Here is a 20,523-nt window from a genome sequence, read left to right on the forward strand (position 1 = left end):
GCACCCTCCATCGAATTGGACCAAGATCGAGACCATCTTTGGTGATGGCTTGGATTGGTGGCGACTTTTGTGACTCCACCGTGAACATTTGGGTGAGACAACATCACAACCTTATCTTGGAGAGGTTGTTGGGCACTCCCCCGGTGATCTTGGTGACATGGAGAACGGCAAGCTCTGCCTTGAGATAATCTCATTGTGCAAAAAGGTGTTTTGACAACTTTTTTAATTAATTATTAAACCCACATCAGCACATAATACGATTTTTTATAGAATGACCACATTGATTTGTGACACCTATTTTCAGGGACTAGTTGATTGATTTTCAATTTTAGGGACCATGTTGAACATGTGGGTTAACTTCAGGGATCATTTGTGATAAAAACTGTTACATCTTGTGTGCCCTATTTATGTGTCACATCAACATATAACAGAAATTTTGAAACAATTGTAACAGAAGGATCACATTGATTTGAACTGTCAGATTACAAAGACTATATTGATCGATTTTCAATTTCAGGAACTATCTTTGATAGTTTGGGTCAATTCCAAGAATCATTTGTGATATAAACTCTGCCCCGTATGGTGTGTTTTGAACTGTCAGATTACAATCCGGCAAAGCCGGTGATGCCTCTAACACGGCCAGGGGTGTCAATATCGAGTGGCTCTCCGACAGTTTGGCTAAGTTGTTGGACAAGGAAGGAGAAATCGGCCCAAACCATGTCCTGGAACAAGCCAGTAGCCGTCTCTGGCAAAGAGTATCAAACGCTTGGCCGTGGTAGATTGATTGATATACGAGCGCACTGATGTTACATTATTTGATGTTTTTCGCTTGTTGTGTTTTGTTTATGTTGTGTTTTAATGAATTAGACAGTTTACTATTGTCTGGTTTCAATTCATCTGTCCTAGAAGTAGTGCTTGTAACTTGGATTCATCTCAGCATGTAAATTATCATACATATTCACAAAACCAACATGGAGCCGGCGGCAGAAACCCGAAATAGCTCCTTCAAGAATATCTAGAGCGCCCCTACGGGTATCAAATGGTAGCGTTTTTCACATTGAATGTTGAGAAAGGGTCAAATGAAAAGAATATGGATACAATCAGCACGCATATATGAATACAGCTTGAACTGGTAATGGTCTGAATGTCATTCCCAGCCTTTCCTGTGGATTCTACTTTCATATCTGCAGATCATCCAAAGAGAGCTCATGTGCCGTCATCCTCTTTAGTTTCTGCAACATTTTCGAAGAAAAAAAAAGTTCGTTAGGGGAGAAAGAAGGAGAGTTCGTCACAGATTCAAGCGTGTTACAGATTAAAACTAAAATGGATTACCGCAATAAAAGGAGCAGGATCCTCGAGACATGAGGAGCCTAGAACAACTTCCCTCTTCAGTTTAGATGTGAGCTTGTGGCAAACCCTAAGCTGAAATGAAACAACTTATAAGCTCACTAAGCTTGAAAAGGAGAGAACCGCAAACTGCATTTAGGGACAAGTGGAACATGTTCATACCTCCGACCTAGTAGCCCCACCTACTATAAATACAAATATGCGCTGGCCCATCTTTTTGAAATCACTCGATGCATGCCGTAATACTGGATCACTATGGATGCAGAAGGAGAGAATAGTTAAAATAAATCATTCAAGCGGCACTCAGAGTAGCTACTTATGGAAGATTTCCATAATGCAACAGTCCAAAAGGTAGCTCTAATTATAAGGGACGCTTTAATTATGAGGAACTCTTGGCCATGAAGTAGAATGACAAGATACCTTGAATACCCATCATCAGAATTTCGAGGCCGGGCCCATGTTGGTGTCCGTCTTGATCTCATTGAATGAGCAACTGGAGGATGATTTATTGCCGTGACATGTGACCTCCCGTGAAAAGTTGGACTTGGGTCATTCAAACATGGATAATCTTCCTTTGACAGTTCACCTTTACTAAGGTTTTCTACAAGTTCCTGAACAAAGAGATGATTGGTAATTTGATTACTCGTACAATCATTGAAACTAAGTTTCATGATATGTTATGAAGACTATAAGACGGAGCCATTAATTGCTCTTTCTATAGCAGTCGCTAGGTAGCATGCTGTGCATATTCAATGGGATGAGTATTTACATACAACATATCTATATGCAAGTTTCACCAGAAAATGTCACGTGAATGCCCCACTAAAATACCAAGAGTACATTACAAAGAAAAGAGACGGAATGCAGCAGCCCAGATTACAAACACTCCAATTTGCTAGAAGCTACACCCTCAAGAAGATAACAGCTTCTACTTAGAATAATTCAATAATTTCGAACCACACAATAATTCAATAATTAGATGCCTTCTCATTACGGTTAGCAATTAAATATATACCATTACTACCAGTACTAATATTTTTTGTGATAGAAATCAAAAAGCTTCAAGAACATGGCCATCAATTTAACTGAGAGGCAACTCAGTTACATTTTATTTTGGCCGTCTCAAAAACAGGAATCGAGATATTTGACAGGCAAATTGGAAGAGTTAACATATACCAACATAGCTCTATATGGCTGTTCTAATCACGACATTTATCAATACCCAGACCATTCACCCATATAGACTAAGTAGGCTACAAAATAACCAAAAAGGGAGGGGTACCTCTATTATTGGGTAAAAGCGTGCAAGCTGCCATGTTTCTCCTTCACTTGGACGTTCTTTCCTAGCTCCACGTTTCTTCTGAAAATTGAATAGCCCCTTGTTAGATACTGATTGAACGATTGAAAGAACTCTCAAAGATTCTGTAAACATTCACCTTATGAATGTCAAACTTCAGAGAAAAAGCCCCGGTGCTTTTTTGGTTATCTGGTGCTCCCCCAAGCAGTCTCATATTATTCACAGCATTCATATCATTGGGTGATAATTTTGCTAACTGAAAACAAAAAAAGCACCACAGTAAACACTTGAATGAGATTAGACACACTAATTGACCACAGGTGGTACCAACCTTCATCAAATTGAGACCCTTCTCGCCTTCAAATTTCTCAGGATAAATGGCTGCAAGAATCATCAACAATCGCAACTTATTTTCACCAGTTGTATCCTGCATAAAAATGGTATGTATGGTTTACAGAACATAATGACAATTTTTCTTGCACACTAATATATACTTATATAGTTTCTTACCTCTTTTGTCATCAAAAAATTGATCACATCTTTCATGCCCGCATCTCCAAAAACAAGATCCTGCTCCAGCTGCCCAACTTCTCGAAGCCCAAGCTCCCGGATAATTCTGTTAACTTTTCCTGCAATCTGGAGAAATAAAATAATATTTGCCTACACTCATGATTTCCATGTCCAAAGCCGACAGCTCAAATTTTCTTTCAGTTATTCAATATGTTATCACTTCTGGTATGAATCTTACTCCATCCATTAAATTTTTAATTGTATTTGCTGTGAAAACAAGAAATTCAGTTACTTTATTGCTTCTCTTGGTTTGCTTAAAAATGAAGCCTCATCCAAAGACAAATCCTTTACAATGGGACAGTGGAAACATTAAGGTGGAAAAAGAGCAAAAAGAGGAAAATAAATATGAGATTTGGACGACATTTATTCAAGAGGCAAAAGGGTGGCCACATGAATATGTCTCCATGTATAAAAGTCGTTGATTTAACAGGTTTTTTCTGTTTAAGAATTTTCGTAACTAATTGAATTACAAATGAACTACAGCAATGGTCACACTGTTTATGAGTTGCCTTCATAAATTCCTTTAACCAGAATTTTGAATTTTGACTTGTTGGAATTTAGCGCATCAAACAGATACTTCAAATGAACTAACCTCTACGTGAAGGGAGAGCTTGTCGATTTGTTCACTATATTGTGGCAATGCTTGAACCATCTTTTGTAAATCCCTTGTAGATAGTTCACGAGCATCTCTATATAACACATGAACATTTAGGTGAGAAATAGAACACAACACGAACTGGCATACCAAATAGACTTGCATAAGCTTCAAAAATTTAAACAAAAAAATGATGTTGATTAAGTTAATATCTATAGAAAAAAAACACAAGCACGAAAATAATAAATGTTTCCTAAAAGAGCAAGTCTCATATTCTTTTTCTTGGATACAGAAAGTAACATTATGAATAATTTTAGAGGATGTAAGTAATCCAAGATTTTTTAGCAGGGCCCAAATAACATTTTTATTACCCTTCATACAATAACCCCACCGCATGCAGCTCATTCAATCTTACAATAGTAACTTTATATGACGCATATATTGTTAGGAATTGGCTCGTCAAGGTTAAAGTCCTATTTTGTTTAGGATTGTATTAGGAAAACTGAGGTGCACAGATTCTTATTCTATAAGGACTCGGAAAGAATTAAGTTAGAATTTAGATTAGGAATTCTAGATGCCTAATTGGAATAGGAAATAAAGTGTACTTTCCTATCCCATATAGAATATGAAAGCTAATCAGAAAGTAGGCATGTAAACCACACCCTATACTTATAAATAGGGTGCGGCAAGGATGAAAAGCAGTGGATAAAACAGAAAGCCGAGAGAAAAGAGGGGTTAGTTCTAGGGTTGCAAAAGCACTGTATACTCCATTATTAATCAAAGAAGCCATGGTTTCTCTACCTAGAAATCACAACTGGACTTAGGCAAAAGTTCTGCCGAACCAGCTTGTGTGTTTCAAGTTATTCTCTATTTGCTAAGTTTAGTCTACTGCCAGATACATCAAAGAACAAGATCCAGAGGGAAGTTCAGAATTATAACGTATATGGGCTTCACTGCATATAGTTTACGCATATTATGAGCTTTCTACTTAAAAAATCAAAATGCTCAGCACCAGAGTTTAGCTGTATTAACCATGAGTCTGTTACAAAAAAAATGTCAGGTTGGCAGACCCTACGAGGAGAGATTCCTTGCATCAATGAAATACATATGATATGAGGCACACATATCTTCATCACGTAAAAATGATTTGCACAAATCAAGGATGTATGGACATCAAATTTCTTGAGCTGGTCCTTGTTTCATGAGAACTTAGTACTTGACTATTCCAGAAGAAAACACAAACTACTTTTAACCAGAAGCACTCCTACCCAGTTAAGAAATCCATTATGAACAAAAGAACAGGCAAATTTTGCGAGCCACTACACAGTTAGGCACTGTTTGTTTGACCAGAACGATAGAATGATTGAATCGGAAGAGAAGTTACACAGTTAGCCCTACTCCCGTATTTCTATCAGCCCATTGAACAGGGTGCATAAATTCCTCATGTTTCCTTTCAAACTAGTCAAAGTTTGTGTATTAATGGAAAAGCAAAACAAATTCCATTCATGATCTAAATTCCAGCAAAACAACAGGGTTAAACAGCTATTCATTACTCAAAAGAAAGTTAGAAAACAAGTACATAATTAGAATTTATTAAAAATACAAAAACAAATAAATACACGCGAACCTTGAACCATGGATCTGTGCAGCCTTATTCCTTGATACGAAGTTGGTCATTTTATCATGCAGTCGTTCGCTAGCCTGACAAAGGTCATTGTGATGGAAAAAATTAATTAATTTATGCCTGTGTAACCCTGAAAAATACAAATAGACACAGGACATACATCTGCTATATGTGTGTGGCGAAGCTCAAGCCAGACAGGATCATGATCTTCTAAAAGAACCACTTTTTCCTCGGGTGGACCACCAGTTTTGCTTGGAACCTTTAAGTATTGCCTTTATAAAGCATCCAAAAGAGACAAAAAATACAGAATTTGAAAGCACATCTATGTAAATGGACATTTCAACTTACCTCGTGCACATACTTATTTCCATCCATATTTAGCAAGTCATGACACATGGCGTCATATGTCCATTCATGTATGATAGGTGCAATCTGAAAATTCAGATGAGAATATTCATTATAATAATAAAGCCAATACCACTACGCATAACCAACACATGCACCTAAAAACCTGATCTACAGATCTGTCAAGGATAAGCAACTCGCATGTTTCTGTCTCAGGGAAGTTCTTAATTGTAGTTTTATATTTCATGAGACAATCCCAGATCCCAGCCGCAAGCTTTGTAGGAATTAAATCACGAAAAGTGGTCATTGTGGTGGCATCAAGTGACTTTGCAGCTCGATAACGCACAAAAGGAAATTCCTAGAAATAAAAAACAAATAGATGTTTCAGAAAACCTGTACTAAAACTTCAATCAAAATTTAACATCATCATAACATGTACCCTTAACGAAGCAAAAACTGTGGCAACACGAGCAGCCATCACATTCAAACATGCAACACCTTTGCGTGAATCCTCATCATCCCCATAAAGTTCTTCTAAAGCCCTCTCGTTGTTGGTAACAAAAGCCTGTGCTAAGAAATTACAAAAGAGAAAAGCCATGAACATTTTTTTTTCCAACAAATTGCTGTAAATTTTTACGAAGGTTGAAGCTTAATATCACATGAACCCCGAATTTAAATATAAAATAAAATAAATTTTTTTTTGAAAAGGATATAATATAAAATGATGACTACAAATAAACCAAAACTTTGACTGCAATAGCACCACATACCTGACTGTCTATTGCACAATATTCCAAATTCATCTGCAAATTTGCCAAATCAGCATCTACTTACTTTTAACCAACAACAAAGAAGACAACTGACTGATACATAAAGTTCTGCAAACTTATCAATCTAGGATATGTTTGAAAAAGAGCTATAACCTCAATCAATTTAGCTATCCGAGTTAACACAGTTCCATCCTTCTTGATGTGACTAACTAATTCTCTTGAAATAGGTGAACTGAAGAAAACAAATGCCCTGTAAAGACCAAAAAAGAACCATTAGAACCTTCAAACCTAAATATGATAAAAATCACACAATCAACTAGAACAAGGCGCCACTTAGTACTTCGGTCTAGTGGTATTCGTCTTCACTTGTAAGTGAGAGATCTAAGGTTCAATTCTCGCCAAAGGCGAATTTGAATCACATTATTGCTAGCCCATTGTGAGGCTTAAGCCCACCGCCTCCCCCTTAGTGTAGATAATATCGTTTGTTCAAAAACAAAAAATAAAAAAGAACTAGAACAAGGCGAGTGATATTTATGCACATACTTCCTGTACAATGGTGACCTTCCCGACATGTCTGACAAGAACATGATAACACTGCAATTAACGCCAAAGAGAGAAAGTTAGAGAGGCTGCCATCTATATGGCTGACGTACCAACAGGGAATACACAAACAGGGAAAACAGATGGAGTAAGAACAGAGGATAGCTGGATAACCCTAAAGTTAATAATATAGTTAACAATTCAATCAAACTTTGAGTCTCAAACTTGTAACTTGTCAAGTTTTGTTCGGGTCACCATTCCCAAACCCTTAAGTTGTAAAATATGTTACAATAATTGTTCTACATTCTAACATCCCTTCATGTGTGGGCCTCTCTCCAGCCTTCAAGAGCCCAAAACATATATAAATTGGTAGAGTTGTAGGATCTCACTCTAATGTCATGGTACATTTGTTAGTTACCAATGTTCCCAAAAGCTAAGTGTTTGGATGTTCTCTGGAAATAGTTTCATATTCTAACAAGATTCATTAAGAAACCATACTGGTAATATGCTACAAAAATAAAAACATTATAGTTCTCTCTCCCTCTCTCTCCAACAAAAATTTAAAAAGAATTACTTCTCTTTGGTAGGCTGCATGAAGTATATAGCATCCCTGGAGGGCATTGGCTGCCTTCGCTTAACTATGTCTTCAATCACTGCAAGAAAATATGAATTGTAGTAACAAATGAAAAACAAAGCCCATCTACCAATACAACATGTTAAATGACTGGCTTCAGAAAATAAGCGGGAGACAAAAAACAGGGCAACCAGTTATCAGCTTAAAACGGCAACAACATATTATTCACAATTCTATAAACACATGACATATAAAGTTTAAATACATGTTCATTGACCACACACCAAGAACAAAATTGCATCAATTTCATGTCGTCGACACTACACAACAGATATAACTTAGTAACTTGTCAAATAAAAAATAATCATATACCATGCAATGACCAGTCAGCAGCTTCCAATTAGGGCTTCTACAGTAGCACTGACAATTTTATAGTGTGGAATATTGTACCAGACATTTAGTAAATGCTACCAGATTGGGAGGTGCAATGCCTTTTGATATATAGCCAAAGAAATGCAGCACCTTGTTATATGGTTAGGTAAATGTGACTAACAAATAACTACTAACAATTATCGAATACCATGACGATGCAGCATCCTCTTATGCAGCTGGCAACAAAATAGATTGGCCAGAAAGCAGATACCAAGACAATGGCCAAAAATAAAAAGTATAATTTCTCAGGAAGAGTCCTTTTGATTCTTACCTGAAACACCTTCATCTGTCGTATCAGACATTTTGCACGCGTGAGATATTATGTTAAGAGTAAGTTTGTCCACGATAAGTACCTACAGGGATAGCAATCAAATAAAAATTGCAAGTACACAAGGAAGAATATCATCACATTGAAAATTATCATGAGTTTATAAGAGAGACAATGGGTTCACCAAATAAAAAGAGAGATAATATTCCTTTACCCTAGAGATACACCTGTTATATTTCCCAACTATTAGAGAGTACATTCAGTACTTGATCAAATCATTCACTTACAAGCTCTATTCCACAGTACATAATGATAAAAATAGTGTACTTTATCAATTATAGACGAGAAAAATCCCAACAAGTACTAGACACTTGATAAGCACAAACAACACGTGTTTCCTGTTGAGGTTCAAAAACTTTCCAAGTTCATTATTATGTCTATGATTACGAGTGTTACAAAACGAATACTTTCATAATAGATGTAGCCCATTCCTAGATCCTATAATCCCTGGAACACATGTAAGCACTTCTTATTATCCGAACATAAACTTATAATCACAAAAAATTATGTATATCAAATTTGTACCACAAGTGACATCATAATACCAGTTGCATTTACCTTCCAGGTTGCTGTTGAGTCCCCCGTTTTGCAAGACCGAAGCATTTCAATTAACAATCCTAAACACAAAATTTCGAAAAATCAGTCACAAAATGGCAATGCAACAACAAATCACCATCAATTATAAACAACAGTAACAGAGTGATCTTGGTCCATATCTAGAACAAGATGGTCAACCCCGCCCAAAAAATAAACATTTGAACTGCTACATCGTTACAAAAACCAGCCTAGCTGCTGCACATTGCACCGCAGAGGATCAGTGCTCCTCCCACATTGCACGCATAATTTGGTTTTTCCCGGCCTACCGAAATCCCAATAACGTAGCTACCTCATTCTCACCGTACAGTTCATCCATCTGAGTATTTGCGATTACTAATTGTAGTCACAGATGTTGAGAATCAATCCTACATTAGAAGGGAGGAGGGACCTTGTATGGGCTTATAAATAAGTTGGGTTACTCCCTATATTGCTAATTGGTTTTACGGTAGAAGCTCAACTTTCTCCATATTACTAATTGGTTTTACGGTGGAAGCTCAACTTTCATCATGGTATTAGAGCAAGTTGTCCCGCGTGTGAAGCTCAACGGCCACACGCGCTCCATGTCATCCCGTTTGTTTTGTCTTAAAATTCACCTCATGCAAGGGAGGCGTGTTGAGAATAAATCCTACGAGGTAGGACCTTGCATAGGCTTATAGGTAAGTTGGGCTACTCCCGTATTGGCAATTGATTTTATGACGTAACCTCACAGATTATTACTAACTCCAAAAAATCATTGAAGTTGTAGCTTCTACTGCCAATTACTTAATCACTAAAATTGTTCAGTAACCAATAAGTTTCTGAACCAATTACACTACGAATTCATCAGCTTAGAGCTTGATTAAGATGCTAGTATTAATTAAACTAATAATCAGAGAAATTGAAGTGGAATTGAAACGAAAGCGAGTGAGGATAGAGGGAGGGAACTCACGGTCGCGGGTGATTTGCTTGAAATTCTTGTAGTCGCCGCCGTAGGACGACGAGGAGTCGGTGTCAGAGAACGACATGGTCCGCGCTTTTTCTCCTTCCCTTCCTTTCCAGGCCGATCGATTCGCTGGCAGAAAGAGTCGGAGACGGGAAGGAGAGAGATATATCGCGTAGTGGCGGAGGTGGGAGGAGAGAGAAAGGGGAAATGTTTTTCTTTGGTTTCTTCAAGTGGAAGTTAGACGGGGAAGGGAATGGGAGTTTGATTTTTAGGGGCGGCGATGACGTGTTGGCTGAATGGAGGAGAGAGGGAGAGAGAGAGAGAGAGAGAGAGGAACATAAGCAGGAGAGAGAATGAGAAACGAAAAGACTTGATCTCTTCTTCACAGTTTTTTTTTCTTTCTAGACTGATTTGTTTTTTCAGAGGAAAACGGAAAATTCTATGTTTCTGTTTTACCCGGAACTTGTAGGATTTTTATTTTTTTAACAAACGATATTTATTTATAATAAAAGGTGGAGAATTGATTAAGACTTACAATCAATTAGCAATAATGTAATTTAAAATCATCTTTAGTAAAAATAAAACCTAAGACATTTAGATATAAATGAAGATAAATACAACTAAATCATAGTACTATGTGAGAATAATCTCAGTGCAAGTTTTCAAATAATTATTTCAGTTTTCTTTGAGCTGTTTTTTTTATATTTCAATTTTACTCAACTGGTGATTTTTTTAATATAATTGAATGAATAAATGGATGAAGTTGGTATTCTGAATGAATAAATGTAAGGTTGGGCATTTAAAAAAAATAAAAATAAAAATAAAACAGACTGAATTGTCCGAACGGCACCCACAGTTTGGTTTGGTTTATTTTTTTGATTTTTAATTTTAAGTGGTTAAACCGAACTGACTCGCATATATTTTATTTTATTTTTTTAATCATAATTAATACGTACAGTAATATAAATGGTTAGTTATTTACGAGTTACCTGATTTTCACTACATGAAAACAAAACCTAATTAGTTTAAGAGTCCCTTTGTGCTTTCCTTTTAACAAACATTCATATTGGTGCTACGTTCTGTAGCTTTTGACAGAGAAAGTTGTTATGTAATTTTGTCTTTACACAAACCGAGAATCGAACCAAACCAAACCAATCCGTCACTGTCGGTTAACCGACCTGATCGATTTCAACCCCAACTTGGTCGGTTTCGGTCTGTCATTTTGGCCTAACCGACTAAATTGATTTGGTTTCAATTTTGGCTCAAAACCAACCCAAACCACCGACACCCACCCCTAAATGAATGAATGAATTTGTTATTCTGAACCCTGCAAATATGGACCAGTCTGCAGTTCTTACAAAATACTTGTCATTTGTCGCCTGTTGCTTTCTTCTTGAACCAGTTCTTTCCAATTATTGAACAAATGAAAGACTGGGGAGGGGCAATAAATTGAAACTTTTACGTGTCCGGAATACAATTAGGTACAATAAGTGTCATAATACAAGTAAATAGACACTTTGAGAAGAAATAAAAAAAAGAAAAAACTTCTCTCCATTTGTGTTTTAACACTTGATGTACGGGTCGTACACTGAAAATTTCTTTAATAAATAAAAATAACTTGAAATGTGAGCCCATGATTGGAGGAGAAACTTCCATAGAGTCCTCATCTCAATCGAGCAGACACGCCTGGTGTTGACTTTTTAGGAGAGGAAATGGACCTCTCTATATTTGTAGCATTTACCTTCCCCACTAAGTAACAAAATTTGATATTAATAGTGCAAAGCACCAAGCAATGTCTTCAGTTGAGAGATCAGGTGCAAATGTTCAAATCAAGGGATGGCTTTTGCAATACGGAAAGGGCAAAAGTGTCTTGTCACAATAGCGATTAACTTGATAATTTGACAGGTTTTAAAAGGATCAAGTTTTTTTTACTATTATGATCCGATAGTATTCTTCTTCACTTATAAGTGAGAGGTCTTAGGTTCGAATCTCGCAAATGGCGAATTCGATACCAAATTAGGTTGCTCATTGTGTCGCTTACCATACTCCCCCCACTCTTAATATAAAATATGCCGTCATACTAAAAAAAGAGTATGCGGATAACTGCCACAAAACCAACGACAAACCACAAAAATCAACAAGCTGTTTCTATCACGAGCGTCCATTCCATAAAAAAGAATCACTAACGTCCATGCTTTCACCATGCAAGAGTTTGGGGATGTATTCAATTAGGATTTTGAGGGACTTCTATAGATTTATGAATCCATAAATTTTTATGAAGTTTAATTAATTTGTAGAGATTACATGTAAAATTTTAATTCAATTCCCTCGAAACCATAGGGGGTGAGATGAGATTTGTGATTGCTTAAACTACACTATGAAATCTCTCAAATTTCGTCGAATTCCTTATCCTTTTAAAAATCTTTAAAATCAATTCTAAAATTGAATACATTTGAAATGTTATAAACTTCTTTAAATCCTTACTCAAGTTTCTAAGGATTATAATAAACTATCATAACGAATTGAATACACTCTAAATTTTAAAGGACCGCTTCAAATCCTAATTGAATATTCGTAAATTTATTAAAAGAATTATCCTTTAAAATTCAAATTAAATACAACCCCCGATTCTCATTTCTCCTACGGATGAGAGAGGATCATCGTCGAATCATCTTTGTAAGGATCTAAAGGATCCTTTAATTACATTTGTTCATCGTACATCGTGCATCCAGCTTTCATCAGGTACTGTTTATATTCAATTTTAAATAAAAAAAATTACAATAATTTATGATCGCATGTTGTACGATAAACAAATGTGATTTGAGGATAACTGGAATCCTCACGAAGTGGATCCGGCGAGGATCCTCATTCCCGGATAATCTGACGTGAGCTCCACGTCCATCCACCAATTTAAAACATTTCAAATCACCATAAAAGAAACTAGCAAAACAAAACAAAACAAAACATCAAAAAAAAAAAAAAAAAAAAAAAAGATCGAAAATTTCGAACATGTTAAAATTGAATCGCACCAAACTCTACTCTCTCTCTCTCTCTTTCCAATTCAAACATTTTAACTTCACTGGAAATGTCCTTGTATGTTATAACAGGACAACATTGTGGCAGTGAACGAAAACAAAAGTGGTTGATCCGTAATAAGGAGGATACCAATGATGTTTTATTTCAAGTCGAGATTTTTGCATACGACCATTTTCAATATGATATTGCTTAAGGCCTTGATGTGAAATAACAATAATAGTCTTCAAATTTTCTTATTTTTTGGGTTGCAAAGTAATCCGAATTATTATGCCCCCTGAGCATAATTATTTCTCAACTTTTAACTCAAACAACTCAACCGAAAAGAATTTTTCCACATCAGCTTTAACGACCCTCACATTCAACGGTGTAGAACACCATTCATCCAACAACCTCGATTTTACGGACCGATGGTGTAATATTGGGTACAAACCGCGCAACATTCGAACTTTCTTGTCAGCAATTGTCGTTTATAAAGTTATACACACATAAATGGTTCCTGTAAATATACACATGAATTGTTCCTATTTAATGTATGCACTTCTGGCATTTACCAATTGGCGTTGTATTCACAATTTCACATAAAACCAATCGGCCGAACTGAGAAATGAAACGATGAGGTAAATCCGAAGAATTCCAAAATTGTTATATACATCTACAGCCTGTAAAGAGCAGGTGTTGTATGGCCTCAGAGGGACAACTGCACGGTGGGGCAAAAACACCATATGAAATCATGTGCCCTTCTACTCGATTCTTGCTTGTTGGTGATCAACCTTCCCTTAATAATCATTAGCTGGTAAAATCTTAGTGGCATCATGTCACAACTCTAGAAAACTATTCTTTTTCTCTTTTAATATCACCAACCACGGATGCCGACGGCAAAGATAGTGATTAGATTGAAGTCGCAACAAGGTAACCGTATCGGAAGGAGCGGCTGAATTGCCTCTTTTCACAGTTGGGTATTTGGTTTCGCATTGCTTCACGCTCAAAACATAAGCCGGCTACGTTTGAATTAAACATGGAGATGGAAGCATGATCTCTTTTCTTACGTCCCCATGTTCCTTCCATGTGGTTGGGGTGTAATAAAGGAAAGAAAGGATTGGAGTTTCTCTCGCTTTTGAGATAATGAGCTTCGTTGTAGATAGGAGAATTCTAACGCAGATGCATAAAAAAAGCACATATACTCTAATCAATATGCGATGAAGATAACTTGCAAGAAAACAAAGATAGACAAATCATAAAAAGTTAAAGAAAGGTTTTAAGCCCAAGAAATGAAAATTTTCTCTTCCCCCAAAACCCCAATTAAATAGGAAAAGAAGAAAGAAAAAGCAAACATCAAACATCTCTCTCAACTCTAAAATCCAAAACTGAAGTTGCAGGCATGCTTCAACACTCTGTGGCTTTGATGATAAAGCGTGAGCGAAATTATGCACCAATGAACAAAACAAACACCATTTCAATCTAGCCGTTTAAATACCGGTGCGAGCTGTAAGCATTATGAGAACGCTAAAAAATCTTTGGTTTCACGTATACGTATATATTGAGTAGTGGCTTTCAGCTTCAACCAGAGGGTACTGTGCTTGCAATGCACGGAAAAGGCGAGCTTGTATTATTATTTCATGAGACAAATTGATACATGAACACACCTCAACTGATTTGCAGAAGATCCAAAAATAATTCACAGGATAAAGCATCCAGTCTTTAATATCCTAAGTACCAACAGGGCTGTAACAAACAATGAATAAAACAAAATCAGCAAACTTAATCATTATTTTATCTTGTGACACTTGTAAGTTTTTGAAACAAGCTTTTAGTAAACACATGCGAAGGTGAGACCCAAACTCTATTAAAATAAGAAAAACTAATGAAAATGATTTGAAAATTTTGAGTTTTAATAAAAAAGACAAAAAGATATTGTAAATGAATAGTATCAGAAGTGGTTTTTTAGAGTAAAATTGTTCTTTTTCGTTAAGATGAACAGTACGGGAAATGTTTCGTTAAAACTTTCTTAAAAAAATAGTACAAATAATGGTACAAGTGGTAAGTGTCGCATTACTCGTATTTCCAAAATGTAATTCAAACCTAGCAAGTGAACATTTGGTCTAATTAAACCAAAATTGTGAATAATTAAAGAAAACATAACAAACAAAATGGCCACTTTATACCTTCATTTGACCCCAAAGGGTCAAAATTAACATATCCCATGCAAACACCAAATTACACAACACAACAAGTACAAAAGCATTAACACATAATTAGATCATAAAACAGCAGCAGATCACGTATAACAATAAACTAATTAAATTTGATTAACCTCTAATTAAGTTGGGGACTGAGTCAAACCCTTGCTGGTGTTGTACCTGCATATCACCTTGCACTTGACTACACTCCCATACACATAGAACCCCGGCGCCACCATGATCCTCACCACCGCCGGAACCAACTTCCTGGCCCTATCCCCGCCCATGTCCTCCATGTAAACCGGATCGAACCCGGCCCCTTTATCGACCCGAAACACAGGCAACCCCGGGTGAACCGAATTCGCCAAAAGATGAACCAACCACACACTCTTTGAAGCCCCGAAAAATGCCTGCAGCAGCTGTTCGGGCCACGCCCGATTCCAACCCAACATAGCCACAATCTCACTCATTTTCCGATCACAAAACCCACTAAACTCCTCACTAAAATGCTTAGTCCCCTTAATCAAAACCTCGTCCCACGTTAATCCCCTGAGGACGTTAAACGACGTGTAGTTCGCCTCGGACCGCTCGACCGGGTTCAGAACTTGGACAACCGAGTGTTTCTGAAACCCGGGGGATTCGAACTCGTCGAAGAACGCCCGGTTCAGCAGAGCCTCCAAGTAAAACAGCAAGCTTTTCGGGTTTTTCGAAATCGAGAGCTTCACGTCGTACGGTTGGAGAAGCCCGGAGATTTTCTCGTTCACCTTTCCGAAACCCATGTGGCGGAGCTGCATCGTGAGCGACCGGCTCAGCCCCCTGATCGAATTCCGAGCCTCCGAGACGGAAACCAGGAAATTCTCGACAACCATCTTCTCGAAGACGTCGTTTGACCCTGACCCGCCGAAGCTCCGCCGCCGGTTGATATGGGTTTTGGTCAACTGGTACGGAGATGAATTGCTGCTGCTGCATTCGTCGAGCCCAGATTTCAAACCATGGCAGTAGATTTCGAGCTTGTTGAGCTTTTTCTCCAGCTCGGCCATGGAGTATTTGAGCCTCGAGGCTTCCAATTGCGCTTCTTCTCTCTTCCTCGTAGCGTGAACCAGTTTGTGCGAAAGCTCCGCCACCGCTATCTTCCACTGCTCCTCCCTCGCCGCCGCAGGGTAGTCCATCGCCGTCGTCGGCGTTTTCGGACTCTTCCGAGTAAACGACGACAAAATCGACCTGAGAATGCCGTTGGGGCTCGCCGTCGACGACGACAGGGACGTCCTGTTTTCGAGCGGAACGACAGAGATCTTTTCGCGAGCATGCGGTCGGCACTTGTTGCAGGACACCGACCCGTCGGCTGCTTCCTCGGTTTTAGCCGACTCCGCAGACTCCGACCGTTTTCTGCTGTGGCGTCTGCCGTTTTTGTGATCGGAAGGCGTCGGCTTTGGAGTGGTAGCAGTACTGGCCGCTCCTCTGTCCGTTGACTCCGTACAGAGATCATCTTCCTGTTCCTCTTTATCACACTCTTGAATCTGCAAAAACCAACGGACAAACAAAAACAAACAAAACATTAAAAACTAATTAATGGGTTGTTTTAGTTTGACATGAAAGATCAAAACTTTATTGTTTTCCCGAGAAACAAACAGATGATAGAATAGAGGGAGGACTTACGGGGGTGAAATGGGAGGGTTTAGGAGGAGGGGGAGGTGGGGACTTGGAGGAGGACGGCGGCGGCGGCGGCGGAGGAGGAGGAGGAGCCATGGAGTTCGTTTTGCAACTTTGTTTTGGTATGGGATTTTGGGGTCACGAACACATCTATATACGTGGGATTTTTCTTTATCCTGAATCCTGAGTGTTTTTGTTTTGTTTCATTTTGTTTATGATTAAATTTTCGTCGGGCAGCGATGGTGGGGCGGAGGTAAAGCTTGGTTCCCACGCGCGGTCAAACAACAAGGATAGTTCCAACCATTTATTTTCCCTCTCTTTTAATTAGCGGCACAATCGCTCTCGGATGTGACACTAATTTAAAATTTTAGGCTGATTAAATAAATAAATAACAAGTGCTTAACATTTTGAAGCGATTTCCAATGATTAAATGCAATATCATCGTAGGAGTCACAATGTTACGTGTTATTTAGTTGTATAAGTTGTTAACACTTAAAATTGGAAGGCTACAAACTTAATTAAATTATGCTAAATCGGTTTACAAGATTGGCTAGTATTAAATGCACTTGAAAATGTGAGTGGTTCATTCCTCAAAATTGGGCTACATCTACTGTGTTGCTATCAATATATTGATTTCAAGGCTAAGTAGCGCTCGACAAGTACATTCATTCGATTCTCTCCAATTCGCCAACCCCCATAATGAAAACATATAACAAGTGCTTAACATTTTGAAGCGATTTTCCAATGATTAAATGCAATATCATCGTAGGAGTTCGATCACAATGTTACATGTTATTTAGTTGTATAAGTTGTTAACAATTAAAATTGTAAGGCTACAAACTTAATTAAATTATGCTAAATGGGTTTACAAGATTGGCTATTAAATGCACTTAAAAATGTAAGTGGTTCATTCCTCAAAATTAGGCTACATCCACTGTGCTGCTATCAATATATTGATTTCAAGGCTAAATAGCGCTCGACAAATACATTCATTCGATTCTCTCCAATTCGCCGACCCCCATAATGGACGTCTCTTAGCTATTGTCTGCACGTTGTTGAATGGTCTAAGTAGCACTTGAGTGGTTATGTTCATGAAGACTTATGCCATAAAGCTGTCAGAGCGCCCACGTATTATGCGCGGTCAGTAGTAGTCCTTCTTTCATCTCAGTTGGCATGAGCACTCGATCACCCCTTTACGAACTCCTTGGGCCTTAGGCTTTTCTGGCCTTTCCTTGAGCTTATGTCCTTGAGCAGGGCTAAATGGGTCCAGCGCTACATAAGTTTTATACAAAATTTAAGGGTAAATTACACAAAACTACCTTAACTATTAAACCAGTCATAGTTTCATACCTCATCTTTAAAAAATGTCAATGTCATACCTCATCTATGAATTTATTACAATTTCATATCTTCCGTCAGTTGTCTGTCAATTCCTTCGTTAAATGCTAACGTGGTTTGAGGGGGGACCCACTTTCTATTAAAAATTTGATTTAATATTAAAAAAATTAATTAAATACTAACAAATAAAAATAATAAAAAAAACCAAAAAAAAACAAAACCCACACCCAGATCCCCTCCCCCCCTAAAACTTCTGATCACCTTCCTACCTTCTCTCCATCGTGTCCCACCCAACCCTCTCCTCCGATCCTACACCCAAATCTTCAAGTTGGTCTGCACCCATGGATTTCTTCAAGTCGGTCTTCTCAAATGACCCCCTTCCTTCCGACAATCTGCACCTGGACACCCAAAATGACGACGTAGACCCGAACCCGAACTAGGAACTGAAGCGCAGTCTGCATCCGAATTACAGCATCATGGCTTGGAACTTCAGAGGTTTGATTTGCGACGAAGTCTGAGTCTATCATCCAAAACTACCGTCGTGATCTCAAGGAGTTCAGGTCCAGGTTAAACAAGGAGACGGCAATGATCTAGGAGGTGGCTTCGCGCGCCGTCAAGGATCTTCCTGGTTCACTCAAGGTCGGCGCATCGGTGGCTCAGGATAAGAGATTAAGTAGCAGTGGGGTGGTGAAGATGGAGGAAGAGAGGTAGCAGTGGGGTGGTGAATATGGAGGAAGAGAGGCAGCGGTGGAGTGGTGAAGGAAGGTTTTTTTGGGGGGGACGGGTCGATGGGGAAGATCTAGGTGTGGGTTTTGTTTTTTTTGGTTTTTTGGTTTTTTTTTTTTAATTTAAAATGTTTAATATTTAATTAAAATTTTTAAATATTAAATTAATTTTTTAATAGAAAGTGGGTCCCACCTCAAGCCACGTCAGCATTTAACGGAAGAATTGACAGACAACTGACGGAAGATATGAAATTGTAATAAATTTGTAGATAAGGTATGATATTGACATTTTTTAAAAATGGGGTATGAAACTGTGACTGATCTAATAGTTGAAGCAATTTTGTTTAATTTACTCAAAATTTAACTGTTGTAAAGATTTATAAGTTCCTTTTACGTAAAATCTAACCGTTGATTTGCAGGACTACTCAATAATAATTATTTTGAAAGGAGATAAAGTAATTAAGAAGCTGGTGATGGTTCCTGAAAAATCCCGCAGCCGAAAGCCTGAAAACCGTGTACTAATTAGTACTCACTTTCACATTGCACATACTCTCTGAAGAATTCTTGATACATTAATTTTTGTTGGTCCACCTGATGTGATGAGTTTTCGAGTGTAAACGAATGAGTAGTAACAAATGCTAATTAGTGTGTCTTTGGAATTTTGAATCATTCAAGGCAATTAGAAACCTAGCTAGGTTAGGTAGATATCAATTCATCCGTTCGCATATCATACGCATTTCCAAAACAAGGAAAACATTGATTAGAATTTAGAGAGTTTCCAACTTTCAATTATGAATATGTCATGGCAAATCATTCACATGAACTAGCAAGTTTTTATTGATGTATTATGTTTGATTAGCACATCATTTTTATCCTCTGACGTGCTCATGTTTATTCATGTTCGTTGTTTTCGTATGATTTATTGAATTTAATAGCAAAAAGTAGTGTATAAAAAGTTAAAATGAATGTCTAAATTTGATATATGTTTTGTTGTCAAGTATTCAATAAATTATGATATAATCAAAGTTTCATTTCACTATGTAGATTCTTGTTCGAATGACTAGCATCTAGTTAATTGACGAGAATAAAAAATGGATAACAAACAAGATCATGTTAAATCAAAAAAAGGAACTTTGATGATTGACCATTTGAAACAAGAAGTTTCGTGACAAATTTTTCTTTTTTTTTTTTTTTTTTTTTGACACGAAACGTCACTGTGGTATCGTTTGGTATGCAGACGGGACGGGACGGAACACAATGGGACGGGATGGGACGGGACAGGACGGAACGGAACGGAGCGGGAGCAAAGATGCCCTCGGATGGAAACAAGGAGGAAGAAGAAGGAGACGGAGAGGTTATAATTTTGTGTTCCACAGATGTGGAACGAGTCGTTCCAGGGGGTTGAGGTGGAACGAAAATTCACCCAAAACTCGTCCCGTGGAACAGCTCGTTCCACCCGTTTTAAGAGCACCAAACGTGGGACGGAACGCCTTGTCCCACTCTGTTCCGTCCCGTCCCACGTACCAAACGGTACCTGTAATAACGTATGGTAAATCCTTGTTTGTCAAACATGCTCATGCATGCATGCTAACTGTAGATACTTATACTACGGCATGTATAGTATCCTTCCTCGTTGATGTTTAATTGTTTATAGTT

At 37.8% G+C, this 20,523-nt stretch overlaps 2 protein-coding genes across 3 annotated transcripts; both read right to left on the bottom strand.

Moving 5' to 3' along the window:
- Nucleotides 1-909: 909 nt before the first annotated feature.
- LOC137722741 (SNARE-interacting protein KEULE-like) lies at nt 910-10,260 on the bottom strand. Its single transcript, XM_068461817.1, has 21 exons — nt 9,948-10,260; nt 8,981-9,039; nt 8,366-8,447; nt 7,663-7,741; nt 7,092-7,142; nt 6,702-6,798; nt 6,549-6,581; nt 6,218-6,343; nt 5,945-6,136; nt 5,782-5,865; nt 5,594-5,692; nt 5,437-5,510; nt 3,807-3,903; nt 3,155-3,280; nt 2,976-3,071; nt 2,784-2,900; nt 2,630-2,707; nt 1,768-1,958; nt 1,510-1,600; nt 1,333-1,422; nt 910-1,232 (listed from the first exon to the last, which is right to left on the bottom strand). The coding sequence occupies exons 1-21, from the start codon at nt 10,021-10,023 to the stop codon at nt 1,179-1,181; spliced, it is 1,992 nt and encodes a 663-aa protein (XP_068317918.1). The 5' UTR covers nt 10,024-10,260; the 3' UTR covers nt 910-1,178.
- A 3,995-nt stretch (nt 10,261-14,255) lies between these two features.
- On the bottom strand, nt 14,256-17,053 carry LOC137723279 (IRK-interacting protein). 2 transcript variants are annotated; one of them, XM_068462437.1, is made up of 3 exons: nt 16,811-17,053; nt 15,289-16,671; nt 14,256-14,699 (listed from the first exon to the last, which is right to left on the bottom strand). In XM_068462437.1, the coding sequence occupies exons 1-2, from the start codon at nt 16,898-16,900 to the stop codon at nt 15,295-15,297; spliced, it is 1,467 nt and encodes a 488-aa protein (XP_068318538.1). In that variant the 5' UTR covers nt 16,901-17,053; the 3' UTR covers nt 14,256-14,699; nt 15,289-15,294. The 2 variants fall into 2 exon arrangements, with proteins under 2 accessions (XP_068318538.1, XP_068318537.1); XM_068462436.1 differs by lacking the exon at nt 14,256-14,699 and having other exon boundaries at nt 15,119-16,671; nt 16,811-17,051.
- Nucleotides 17,054-20,523: the final 3,470 nt, after the last annotated feature.

Source organism: Pyrus communis, chromosome 17 (assembly GCF_963583255.1).
Source record: "Pyrus communis chromosome 17, drPyrComm1.1, whole genome shotgun sequence".
Lineage (NCBI taxonomy): Eukaryota > Viridiplantae > Streptophyta > Magnoliopsida > Rosales > Rosaceae > Pyrus > Pyrus communis.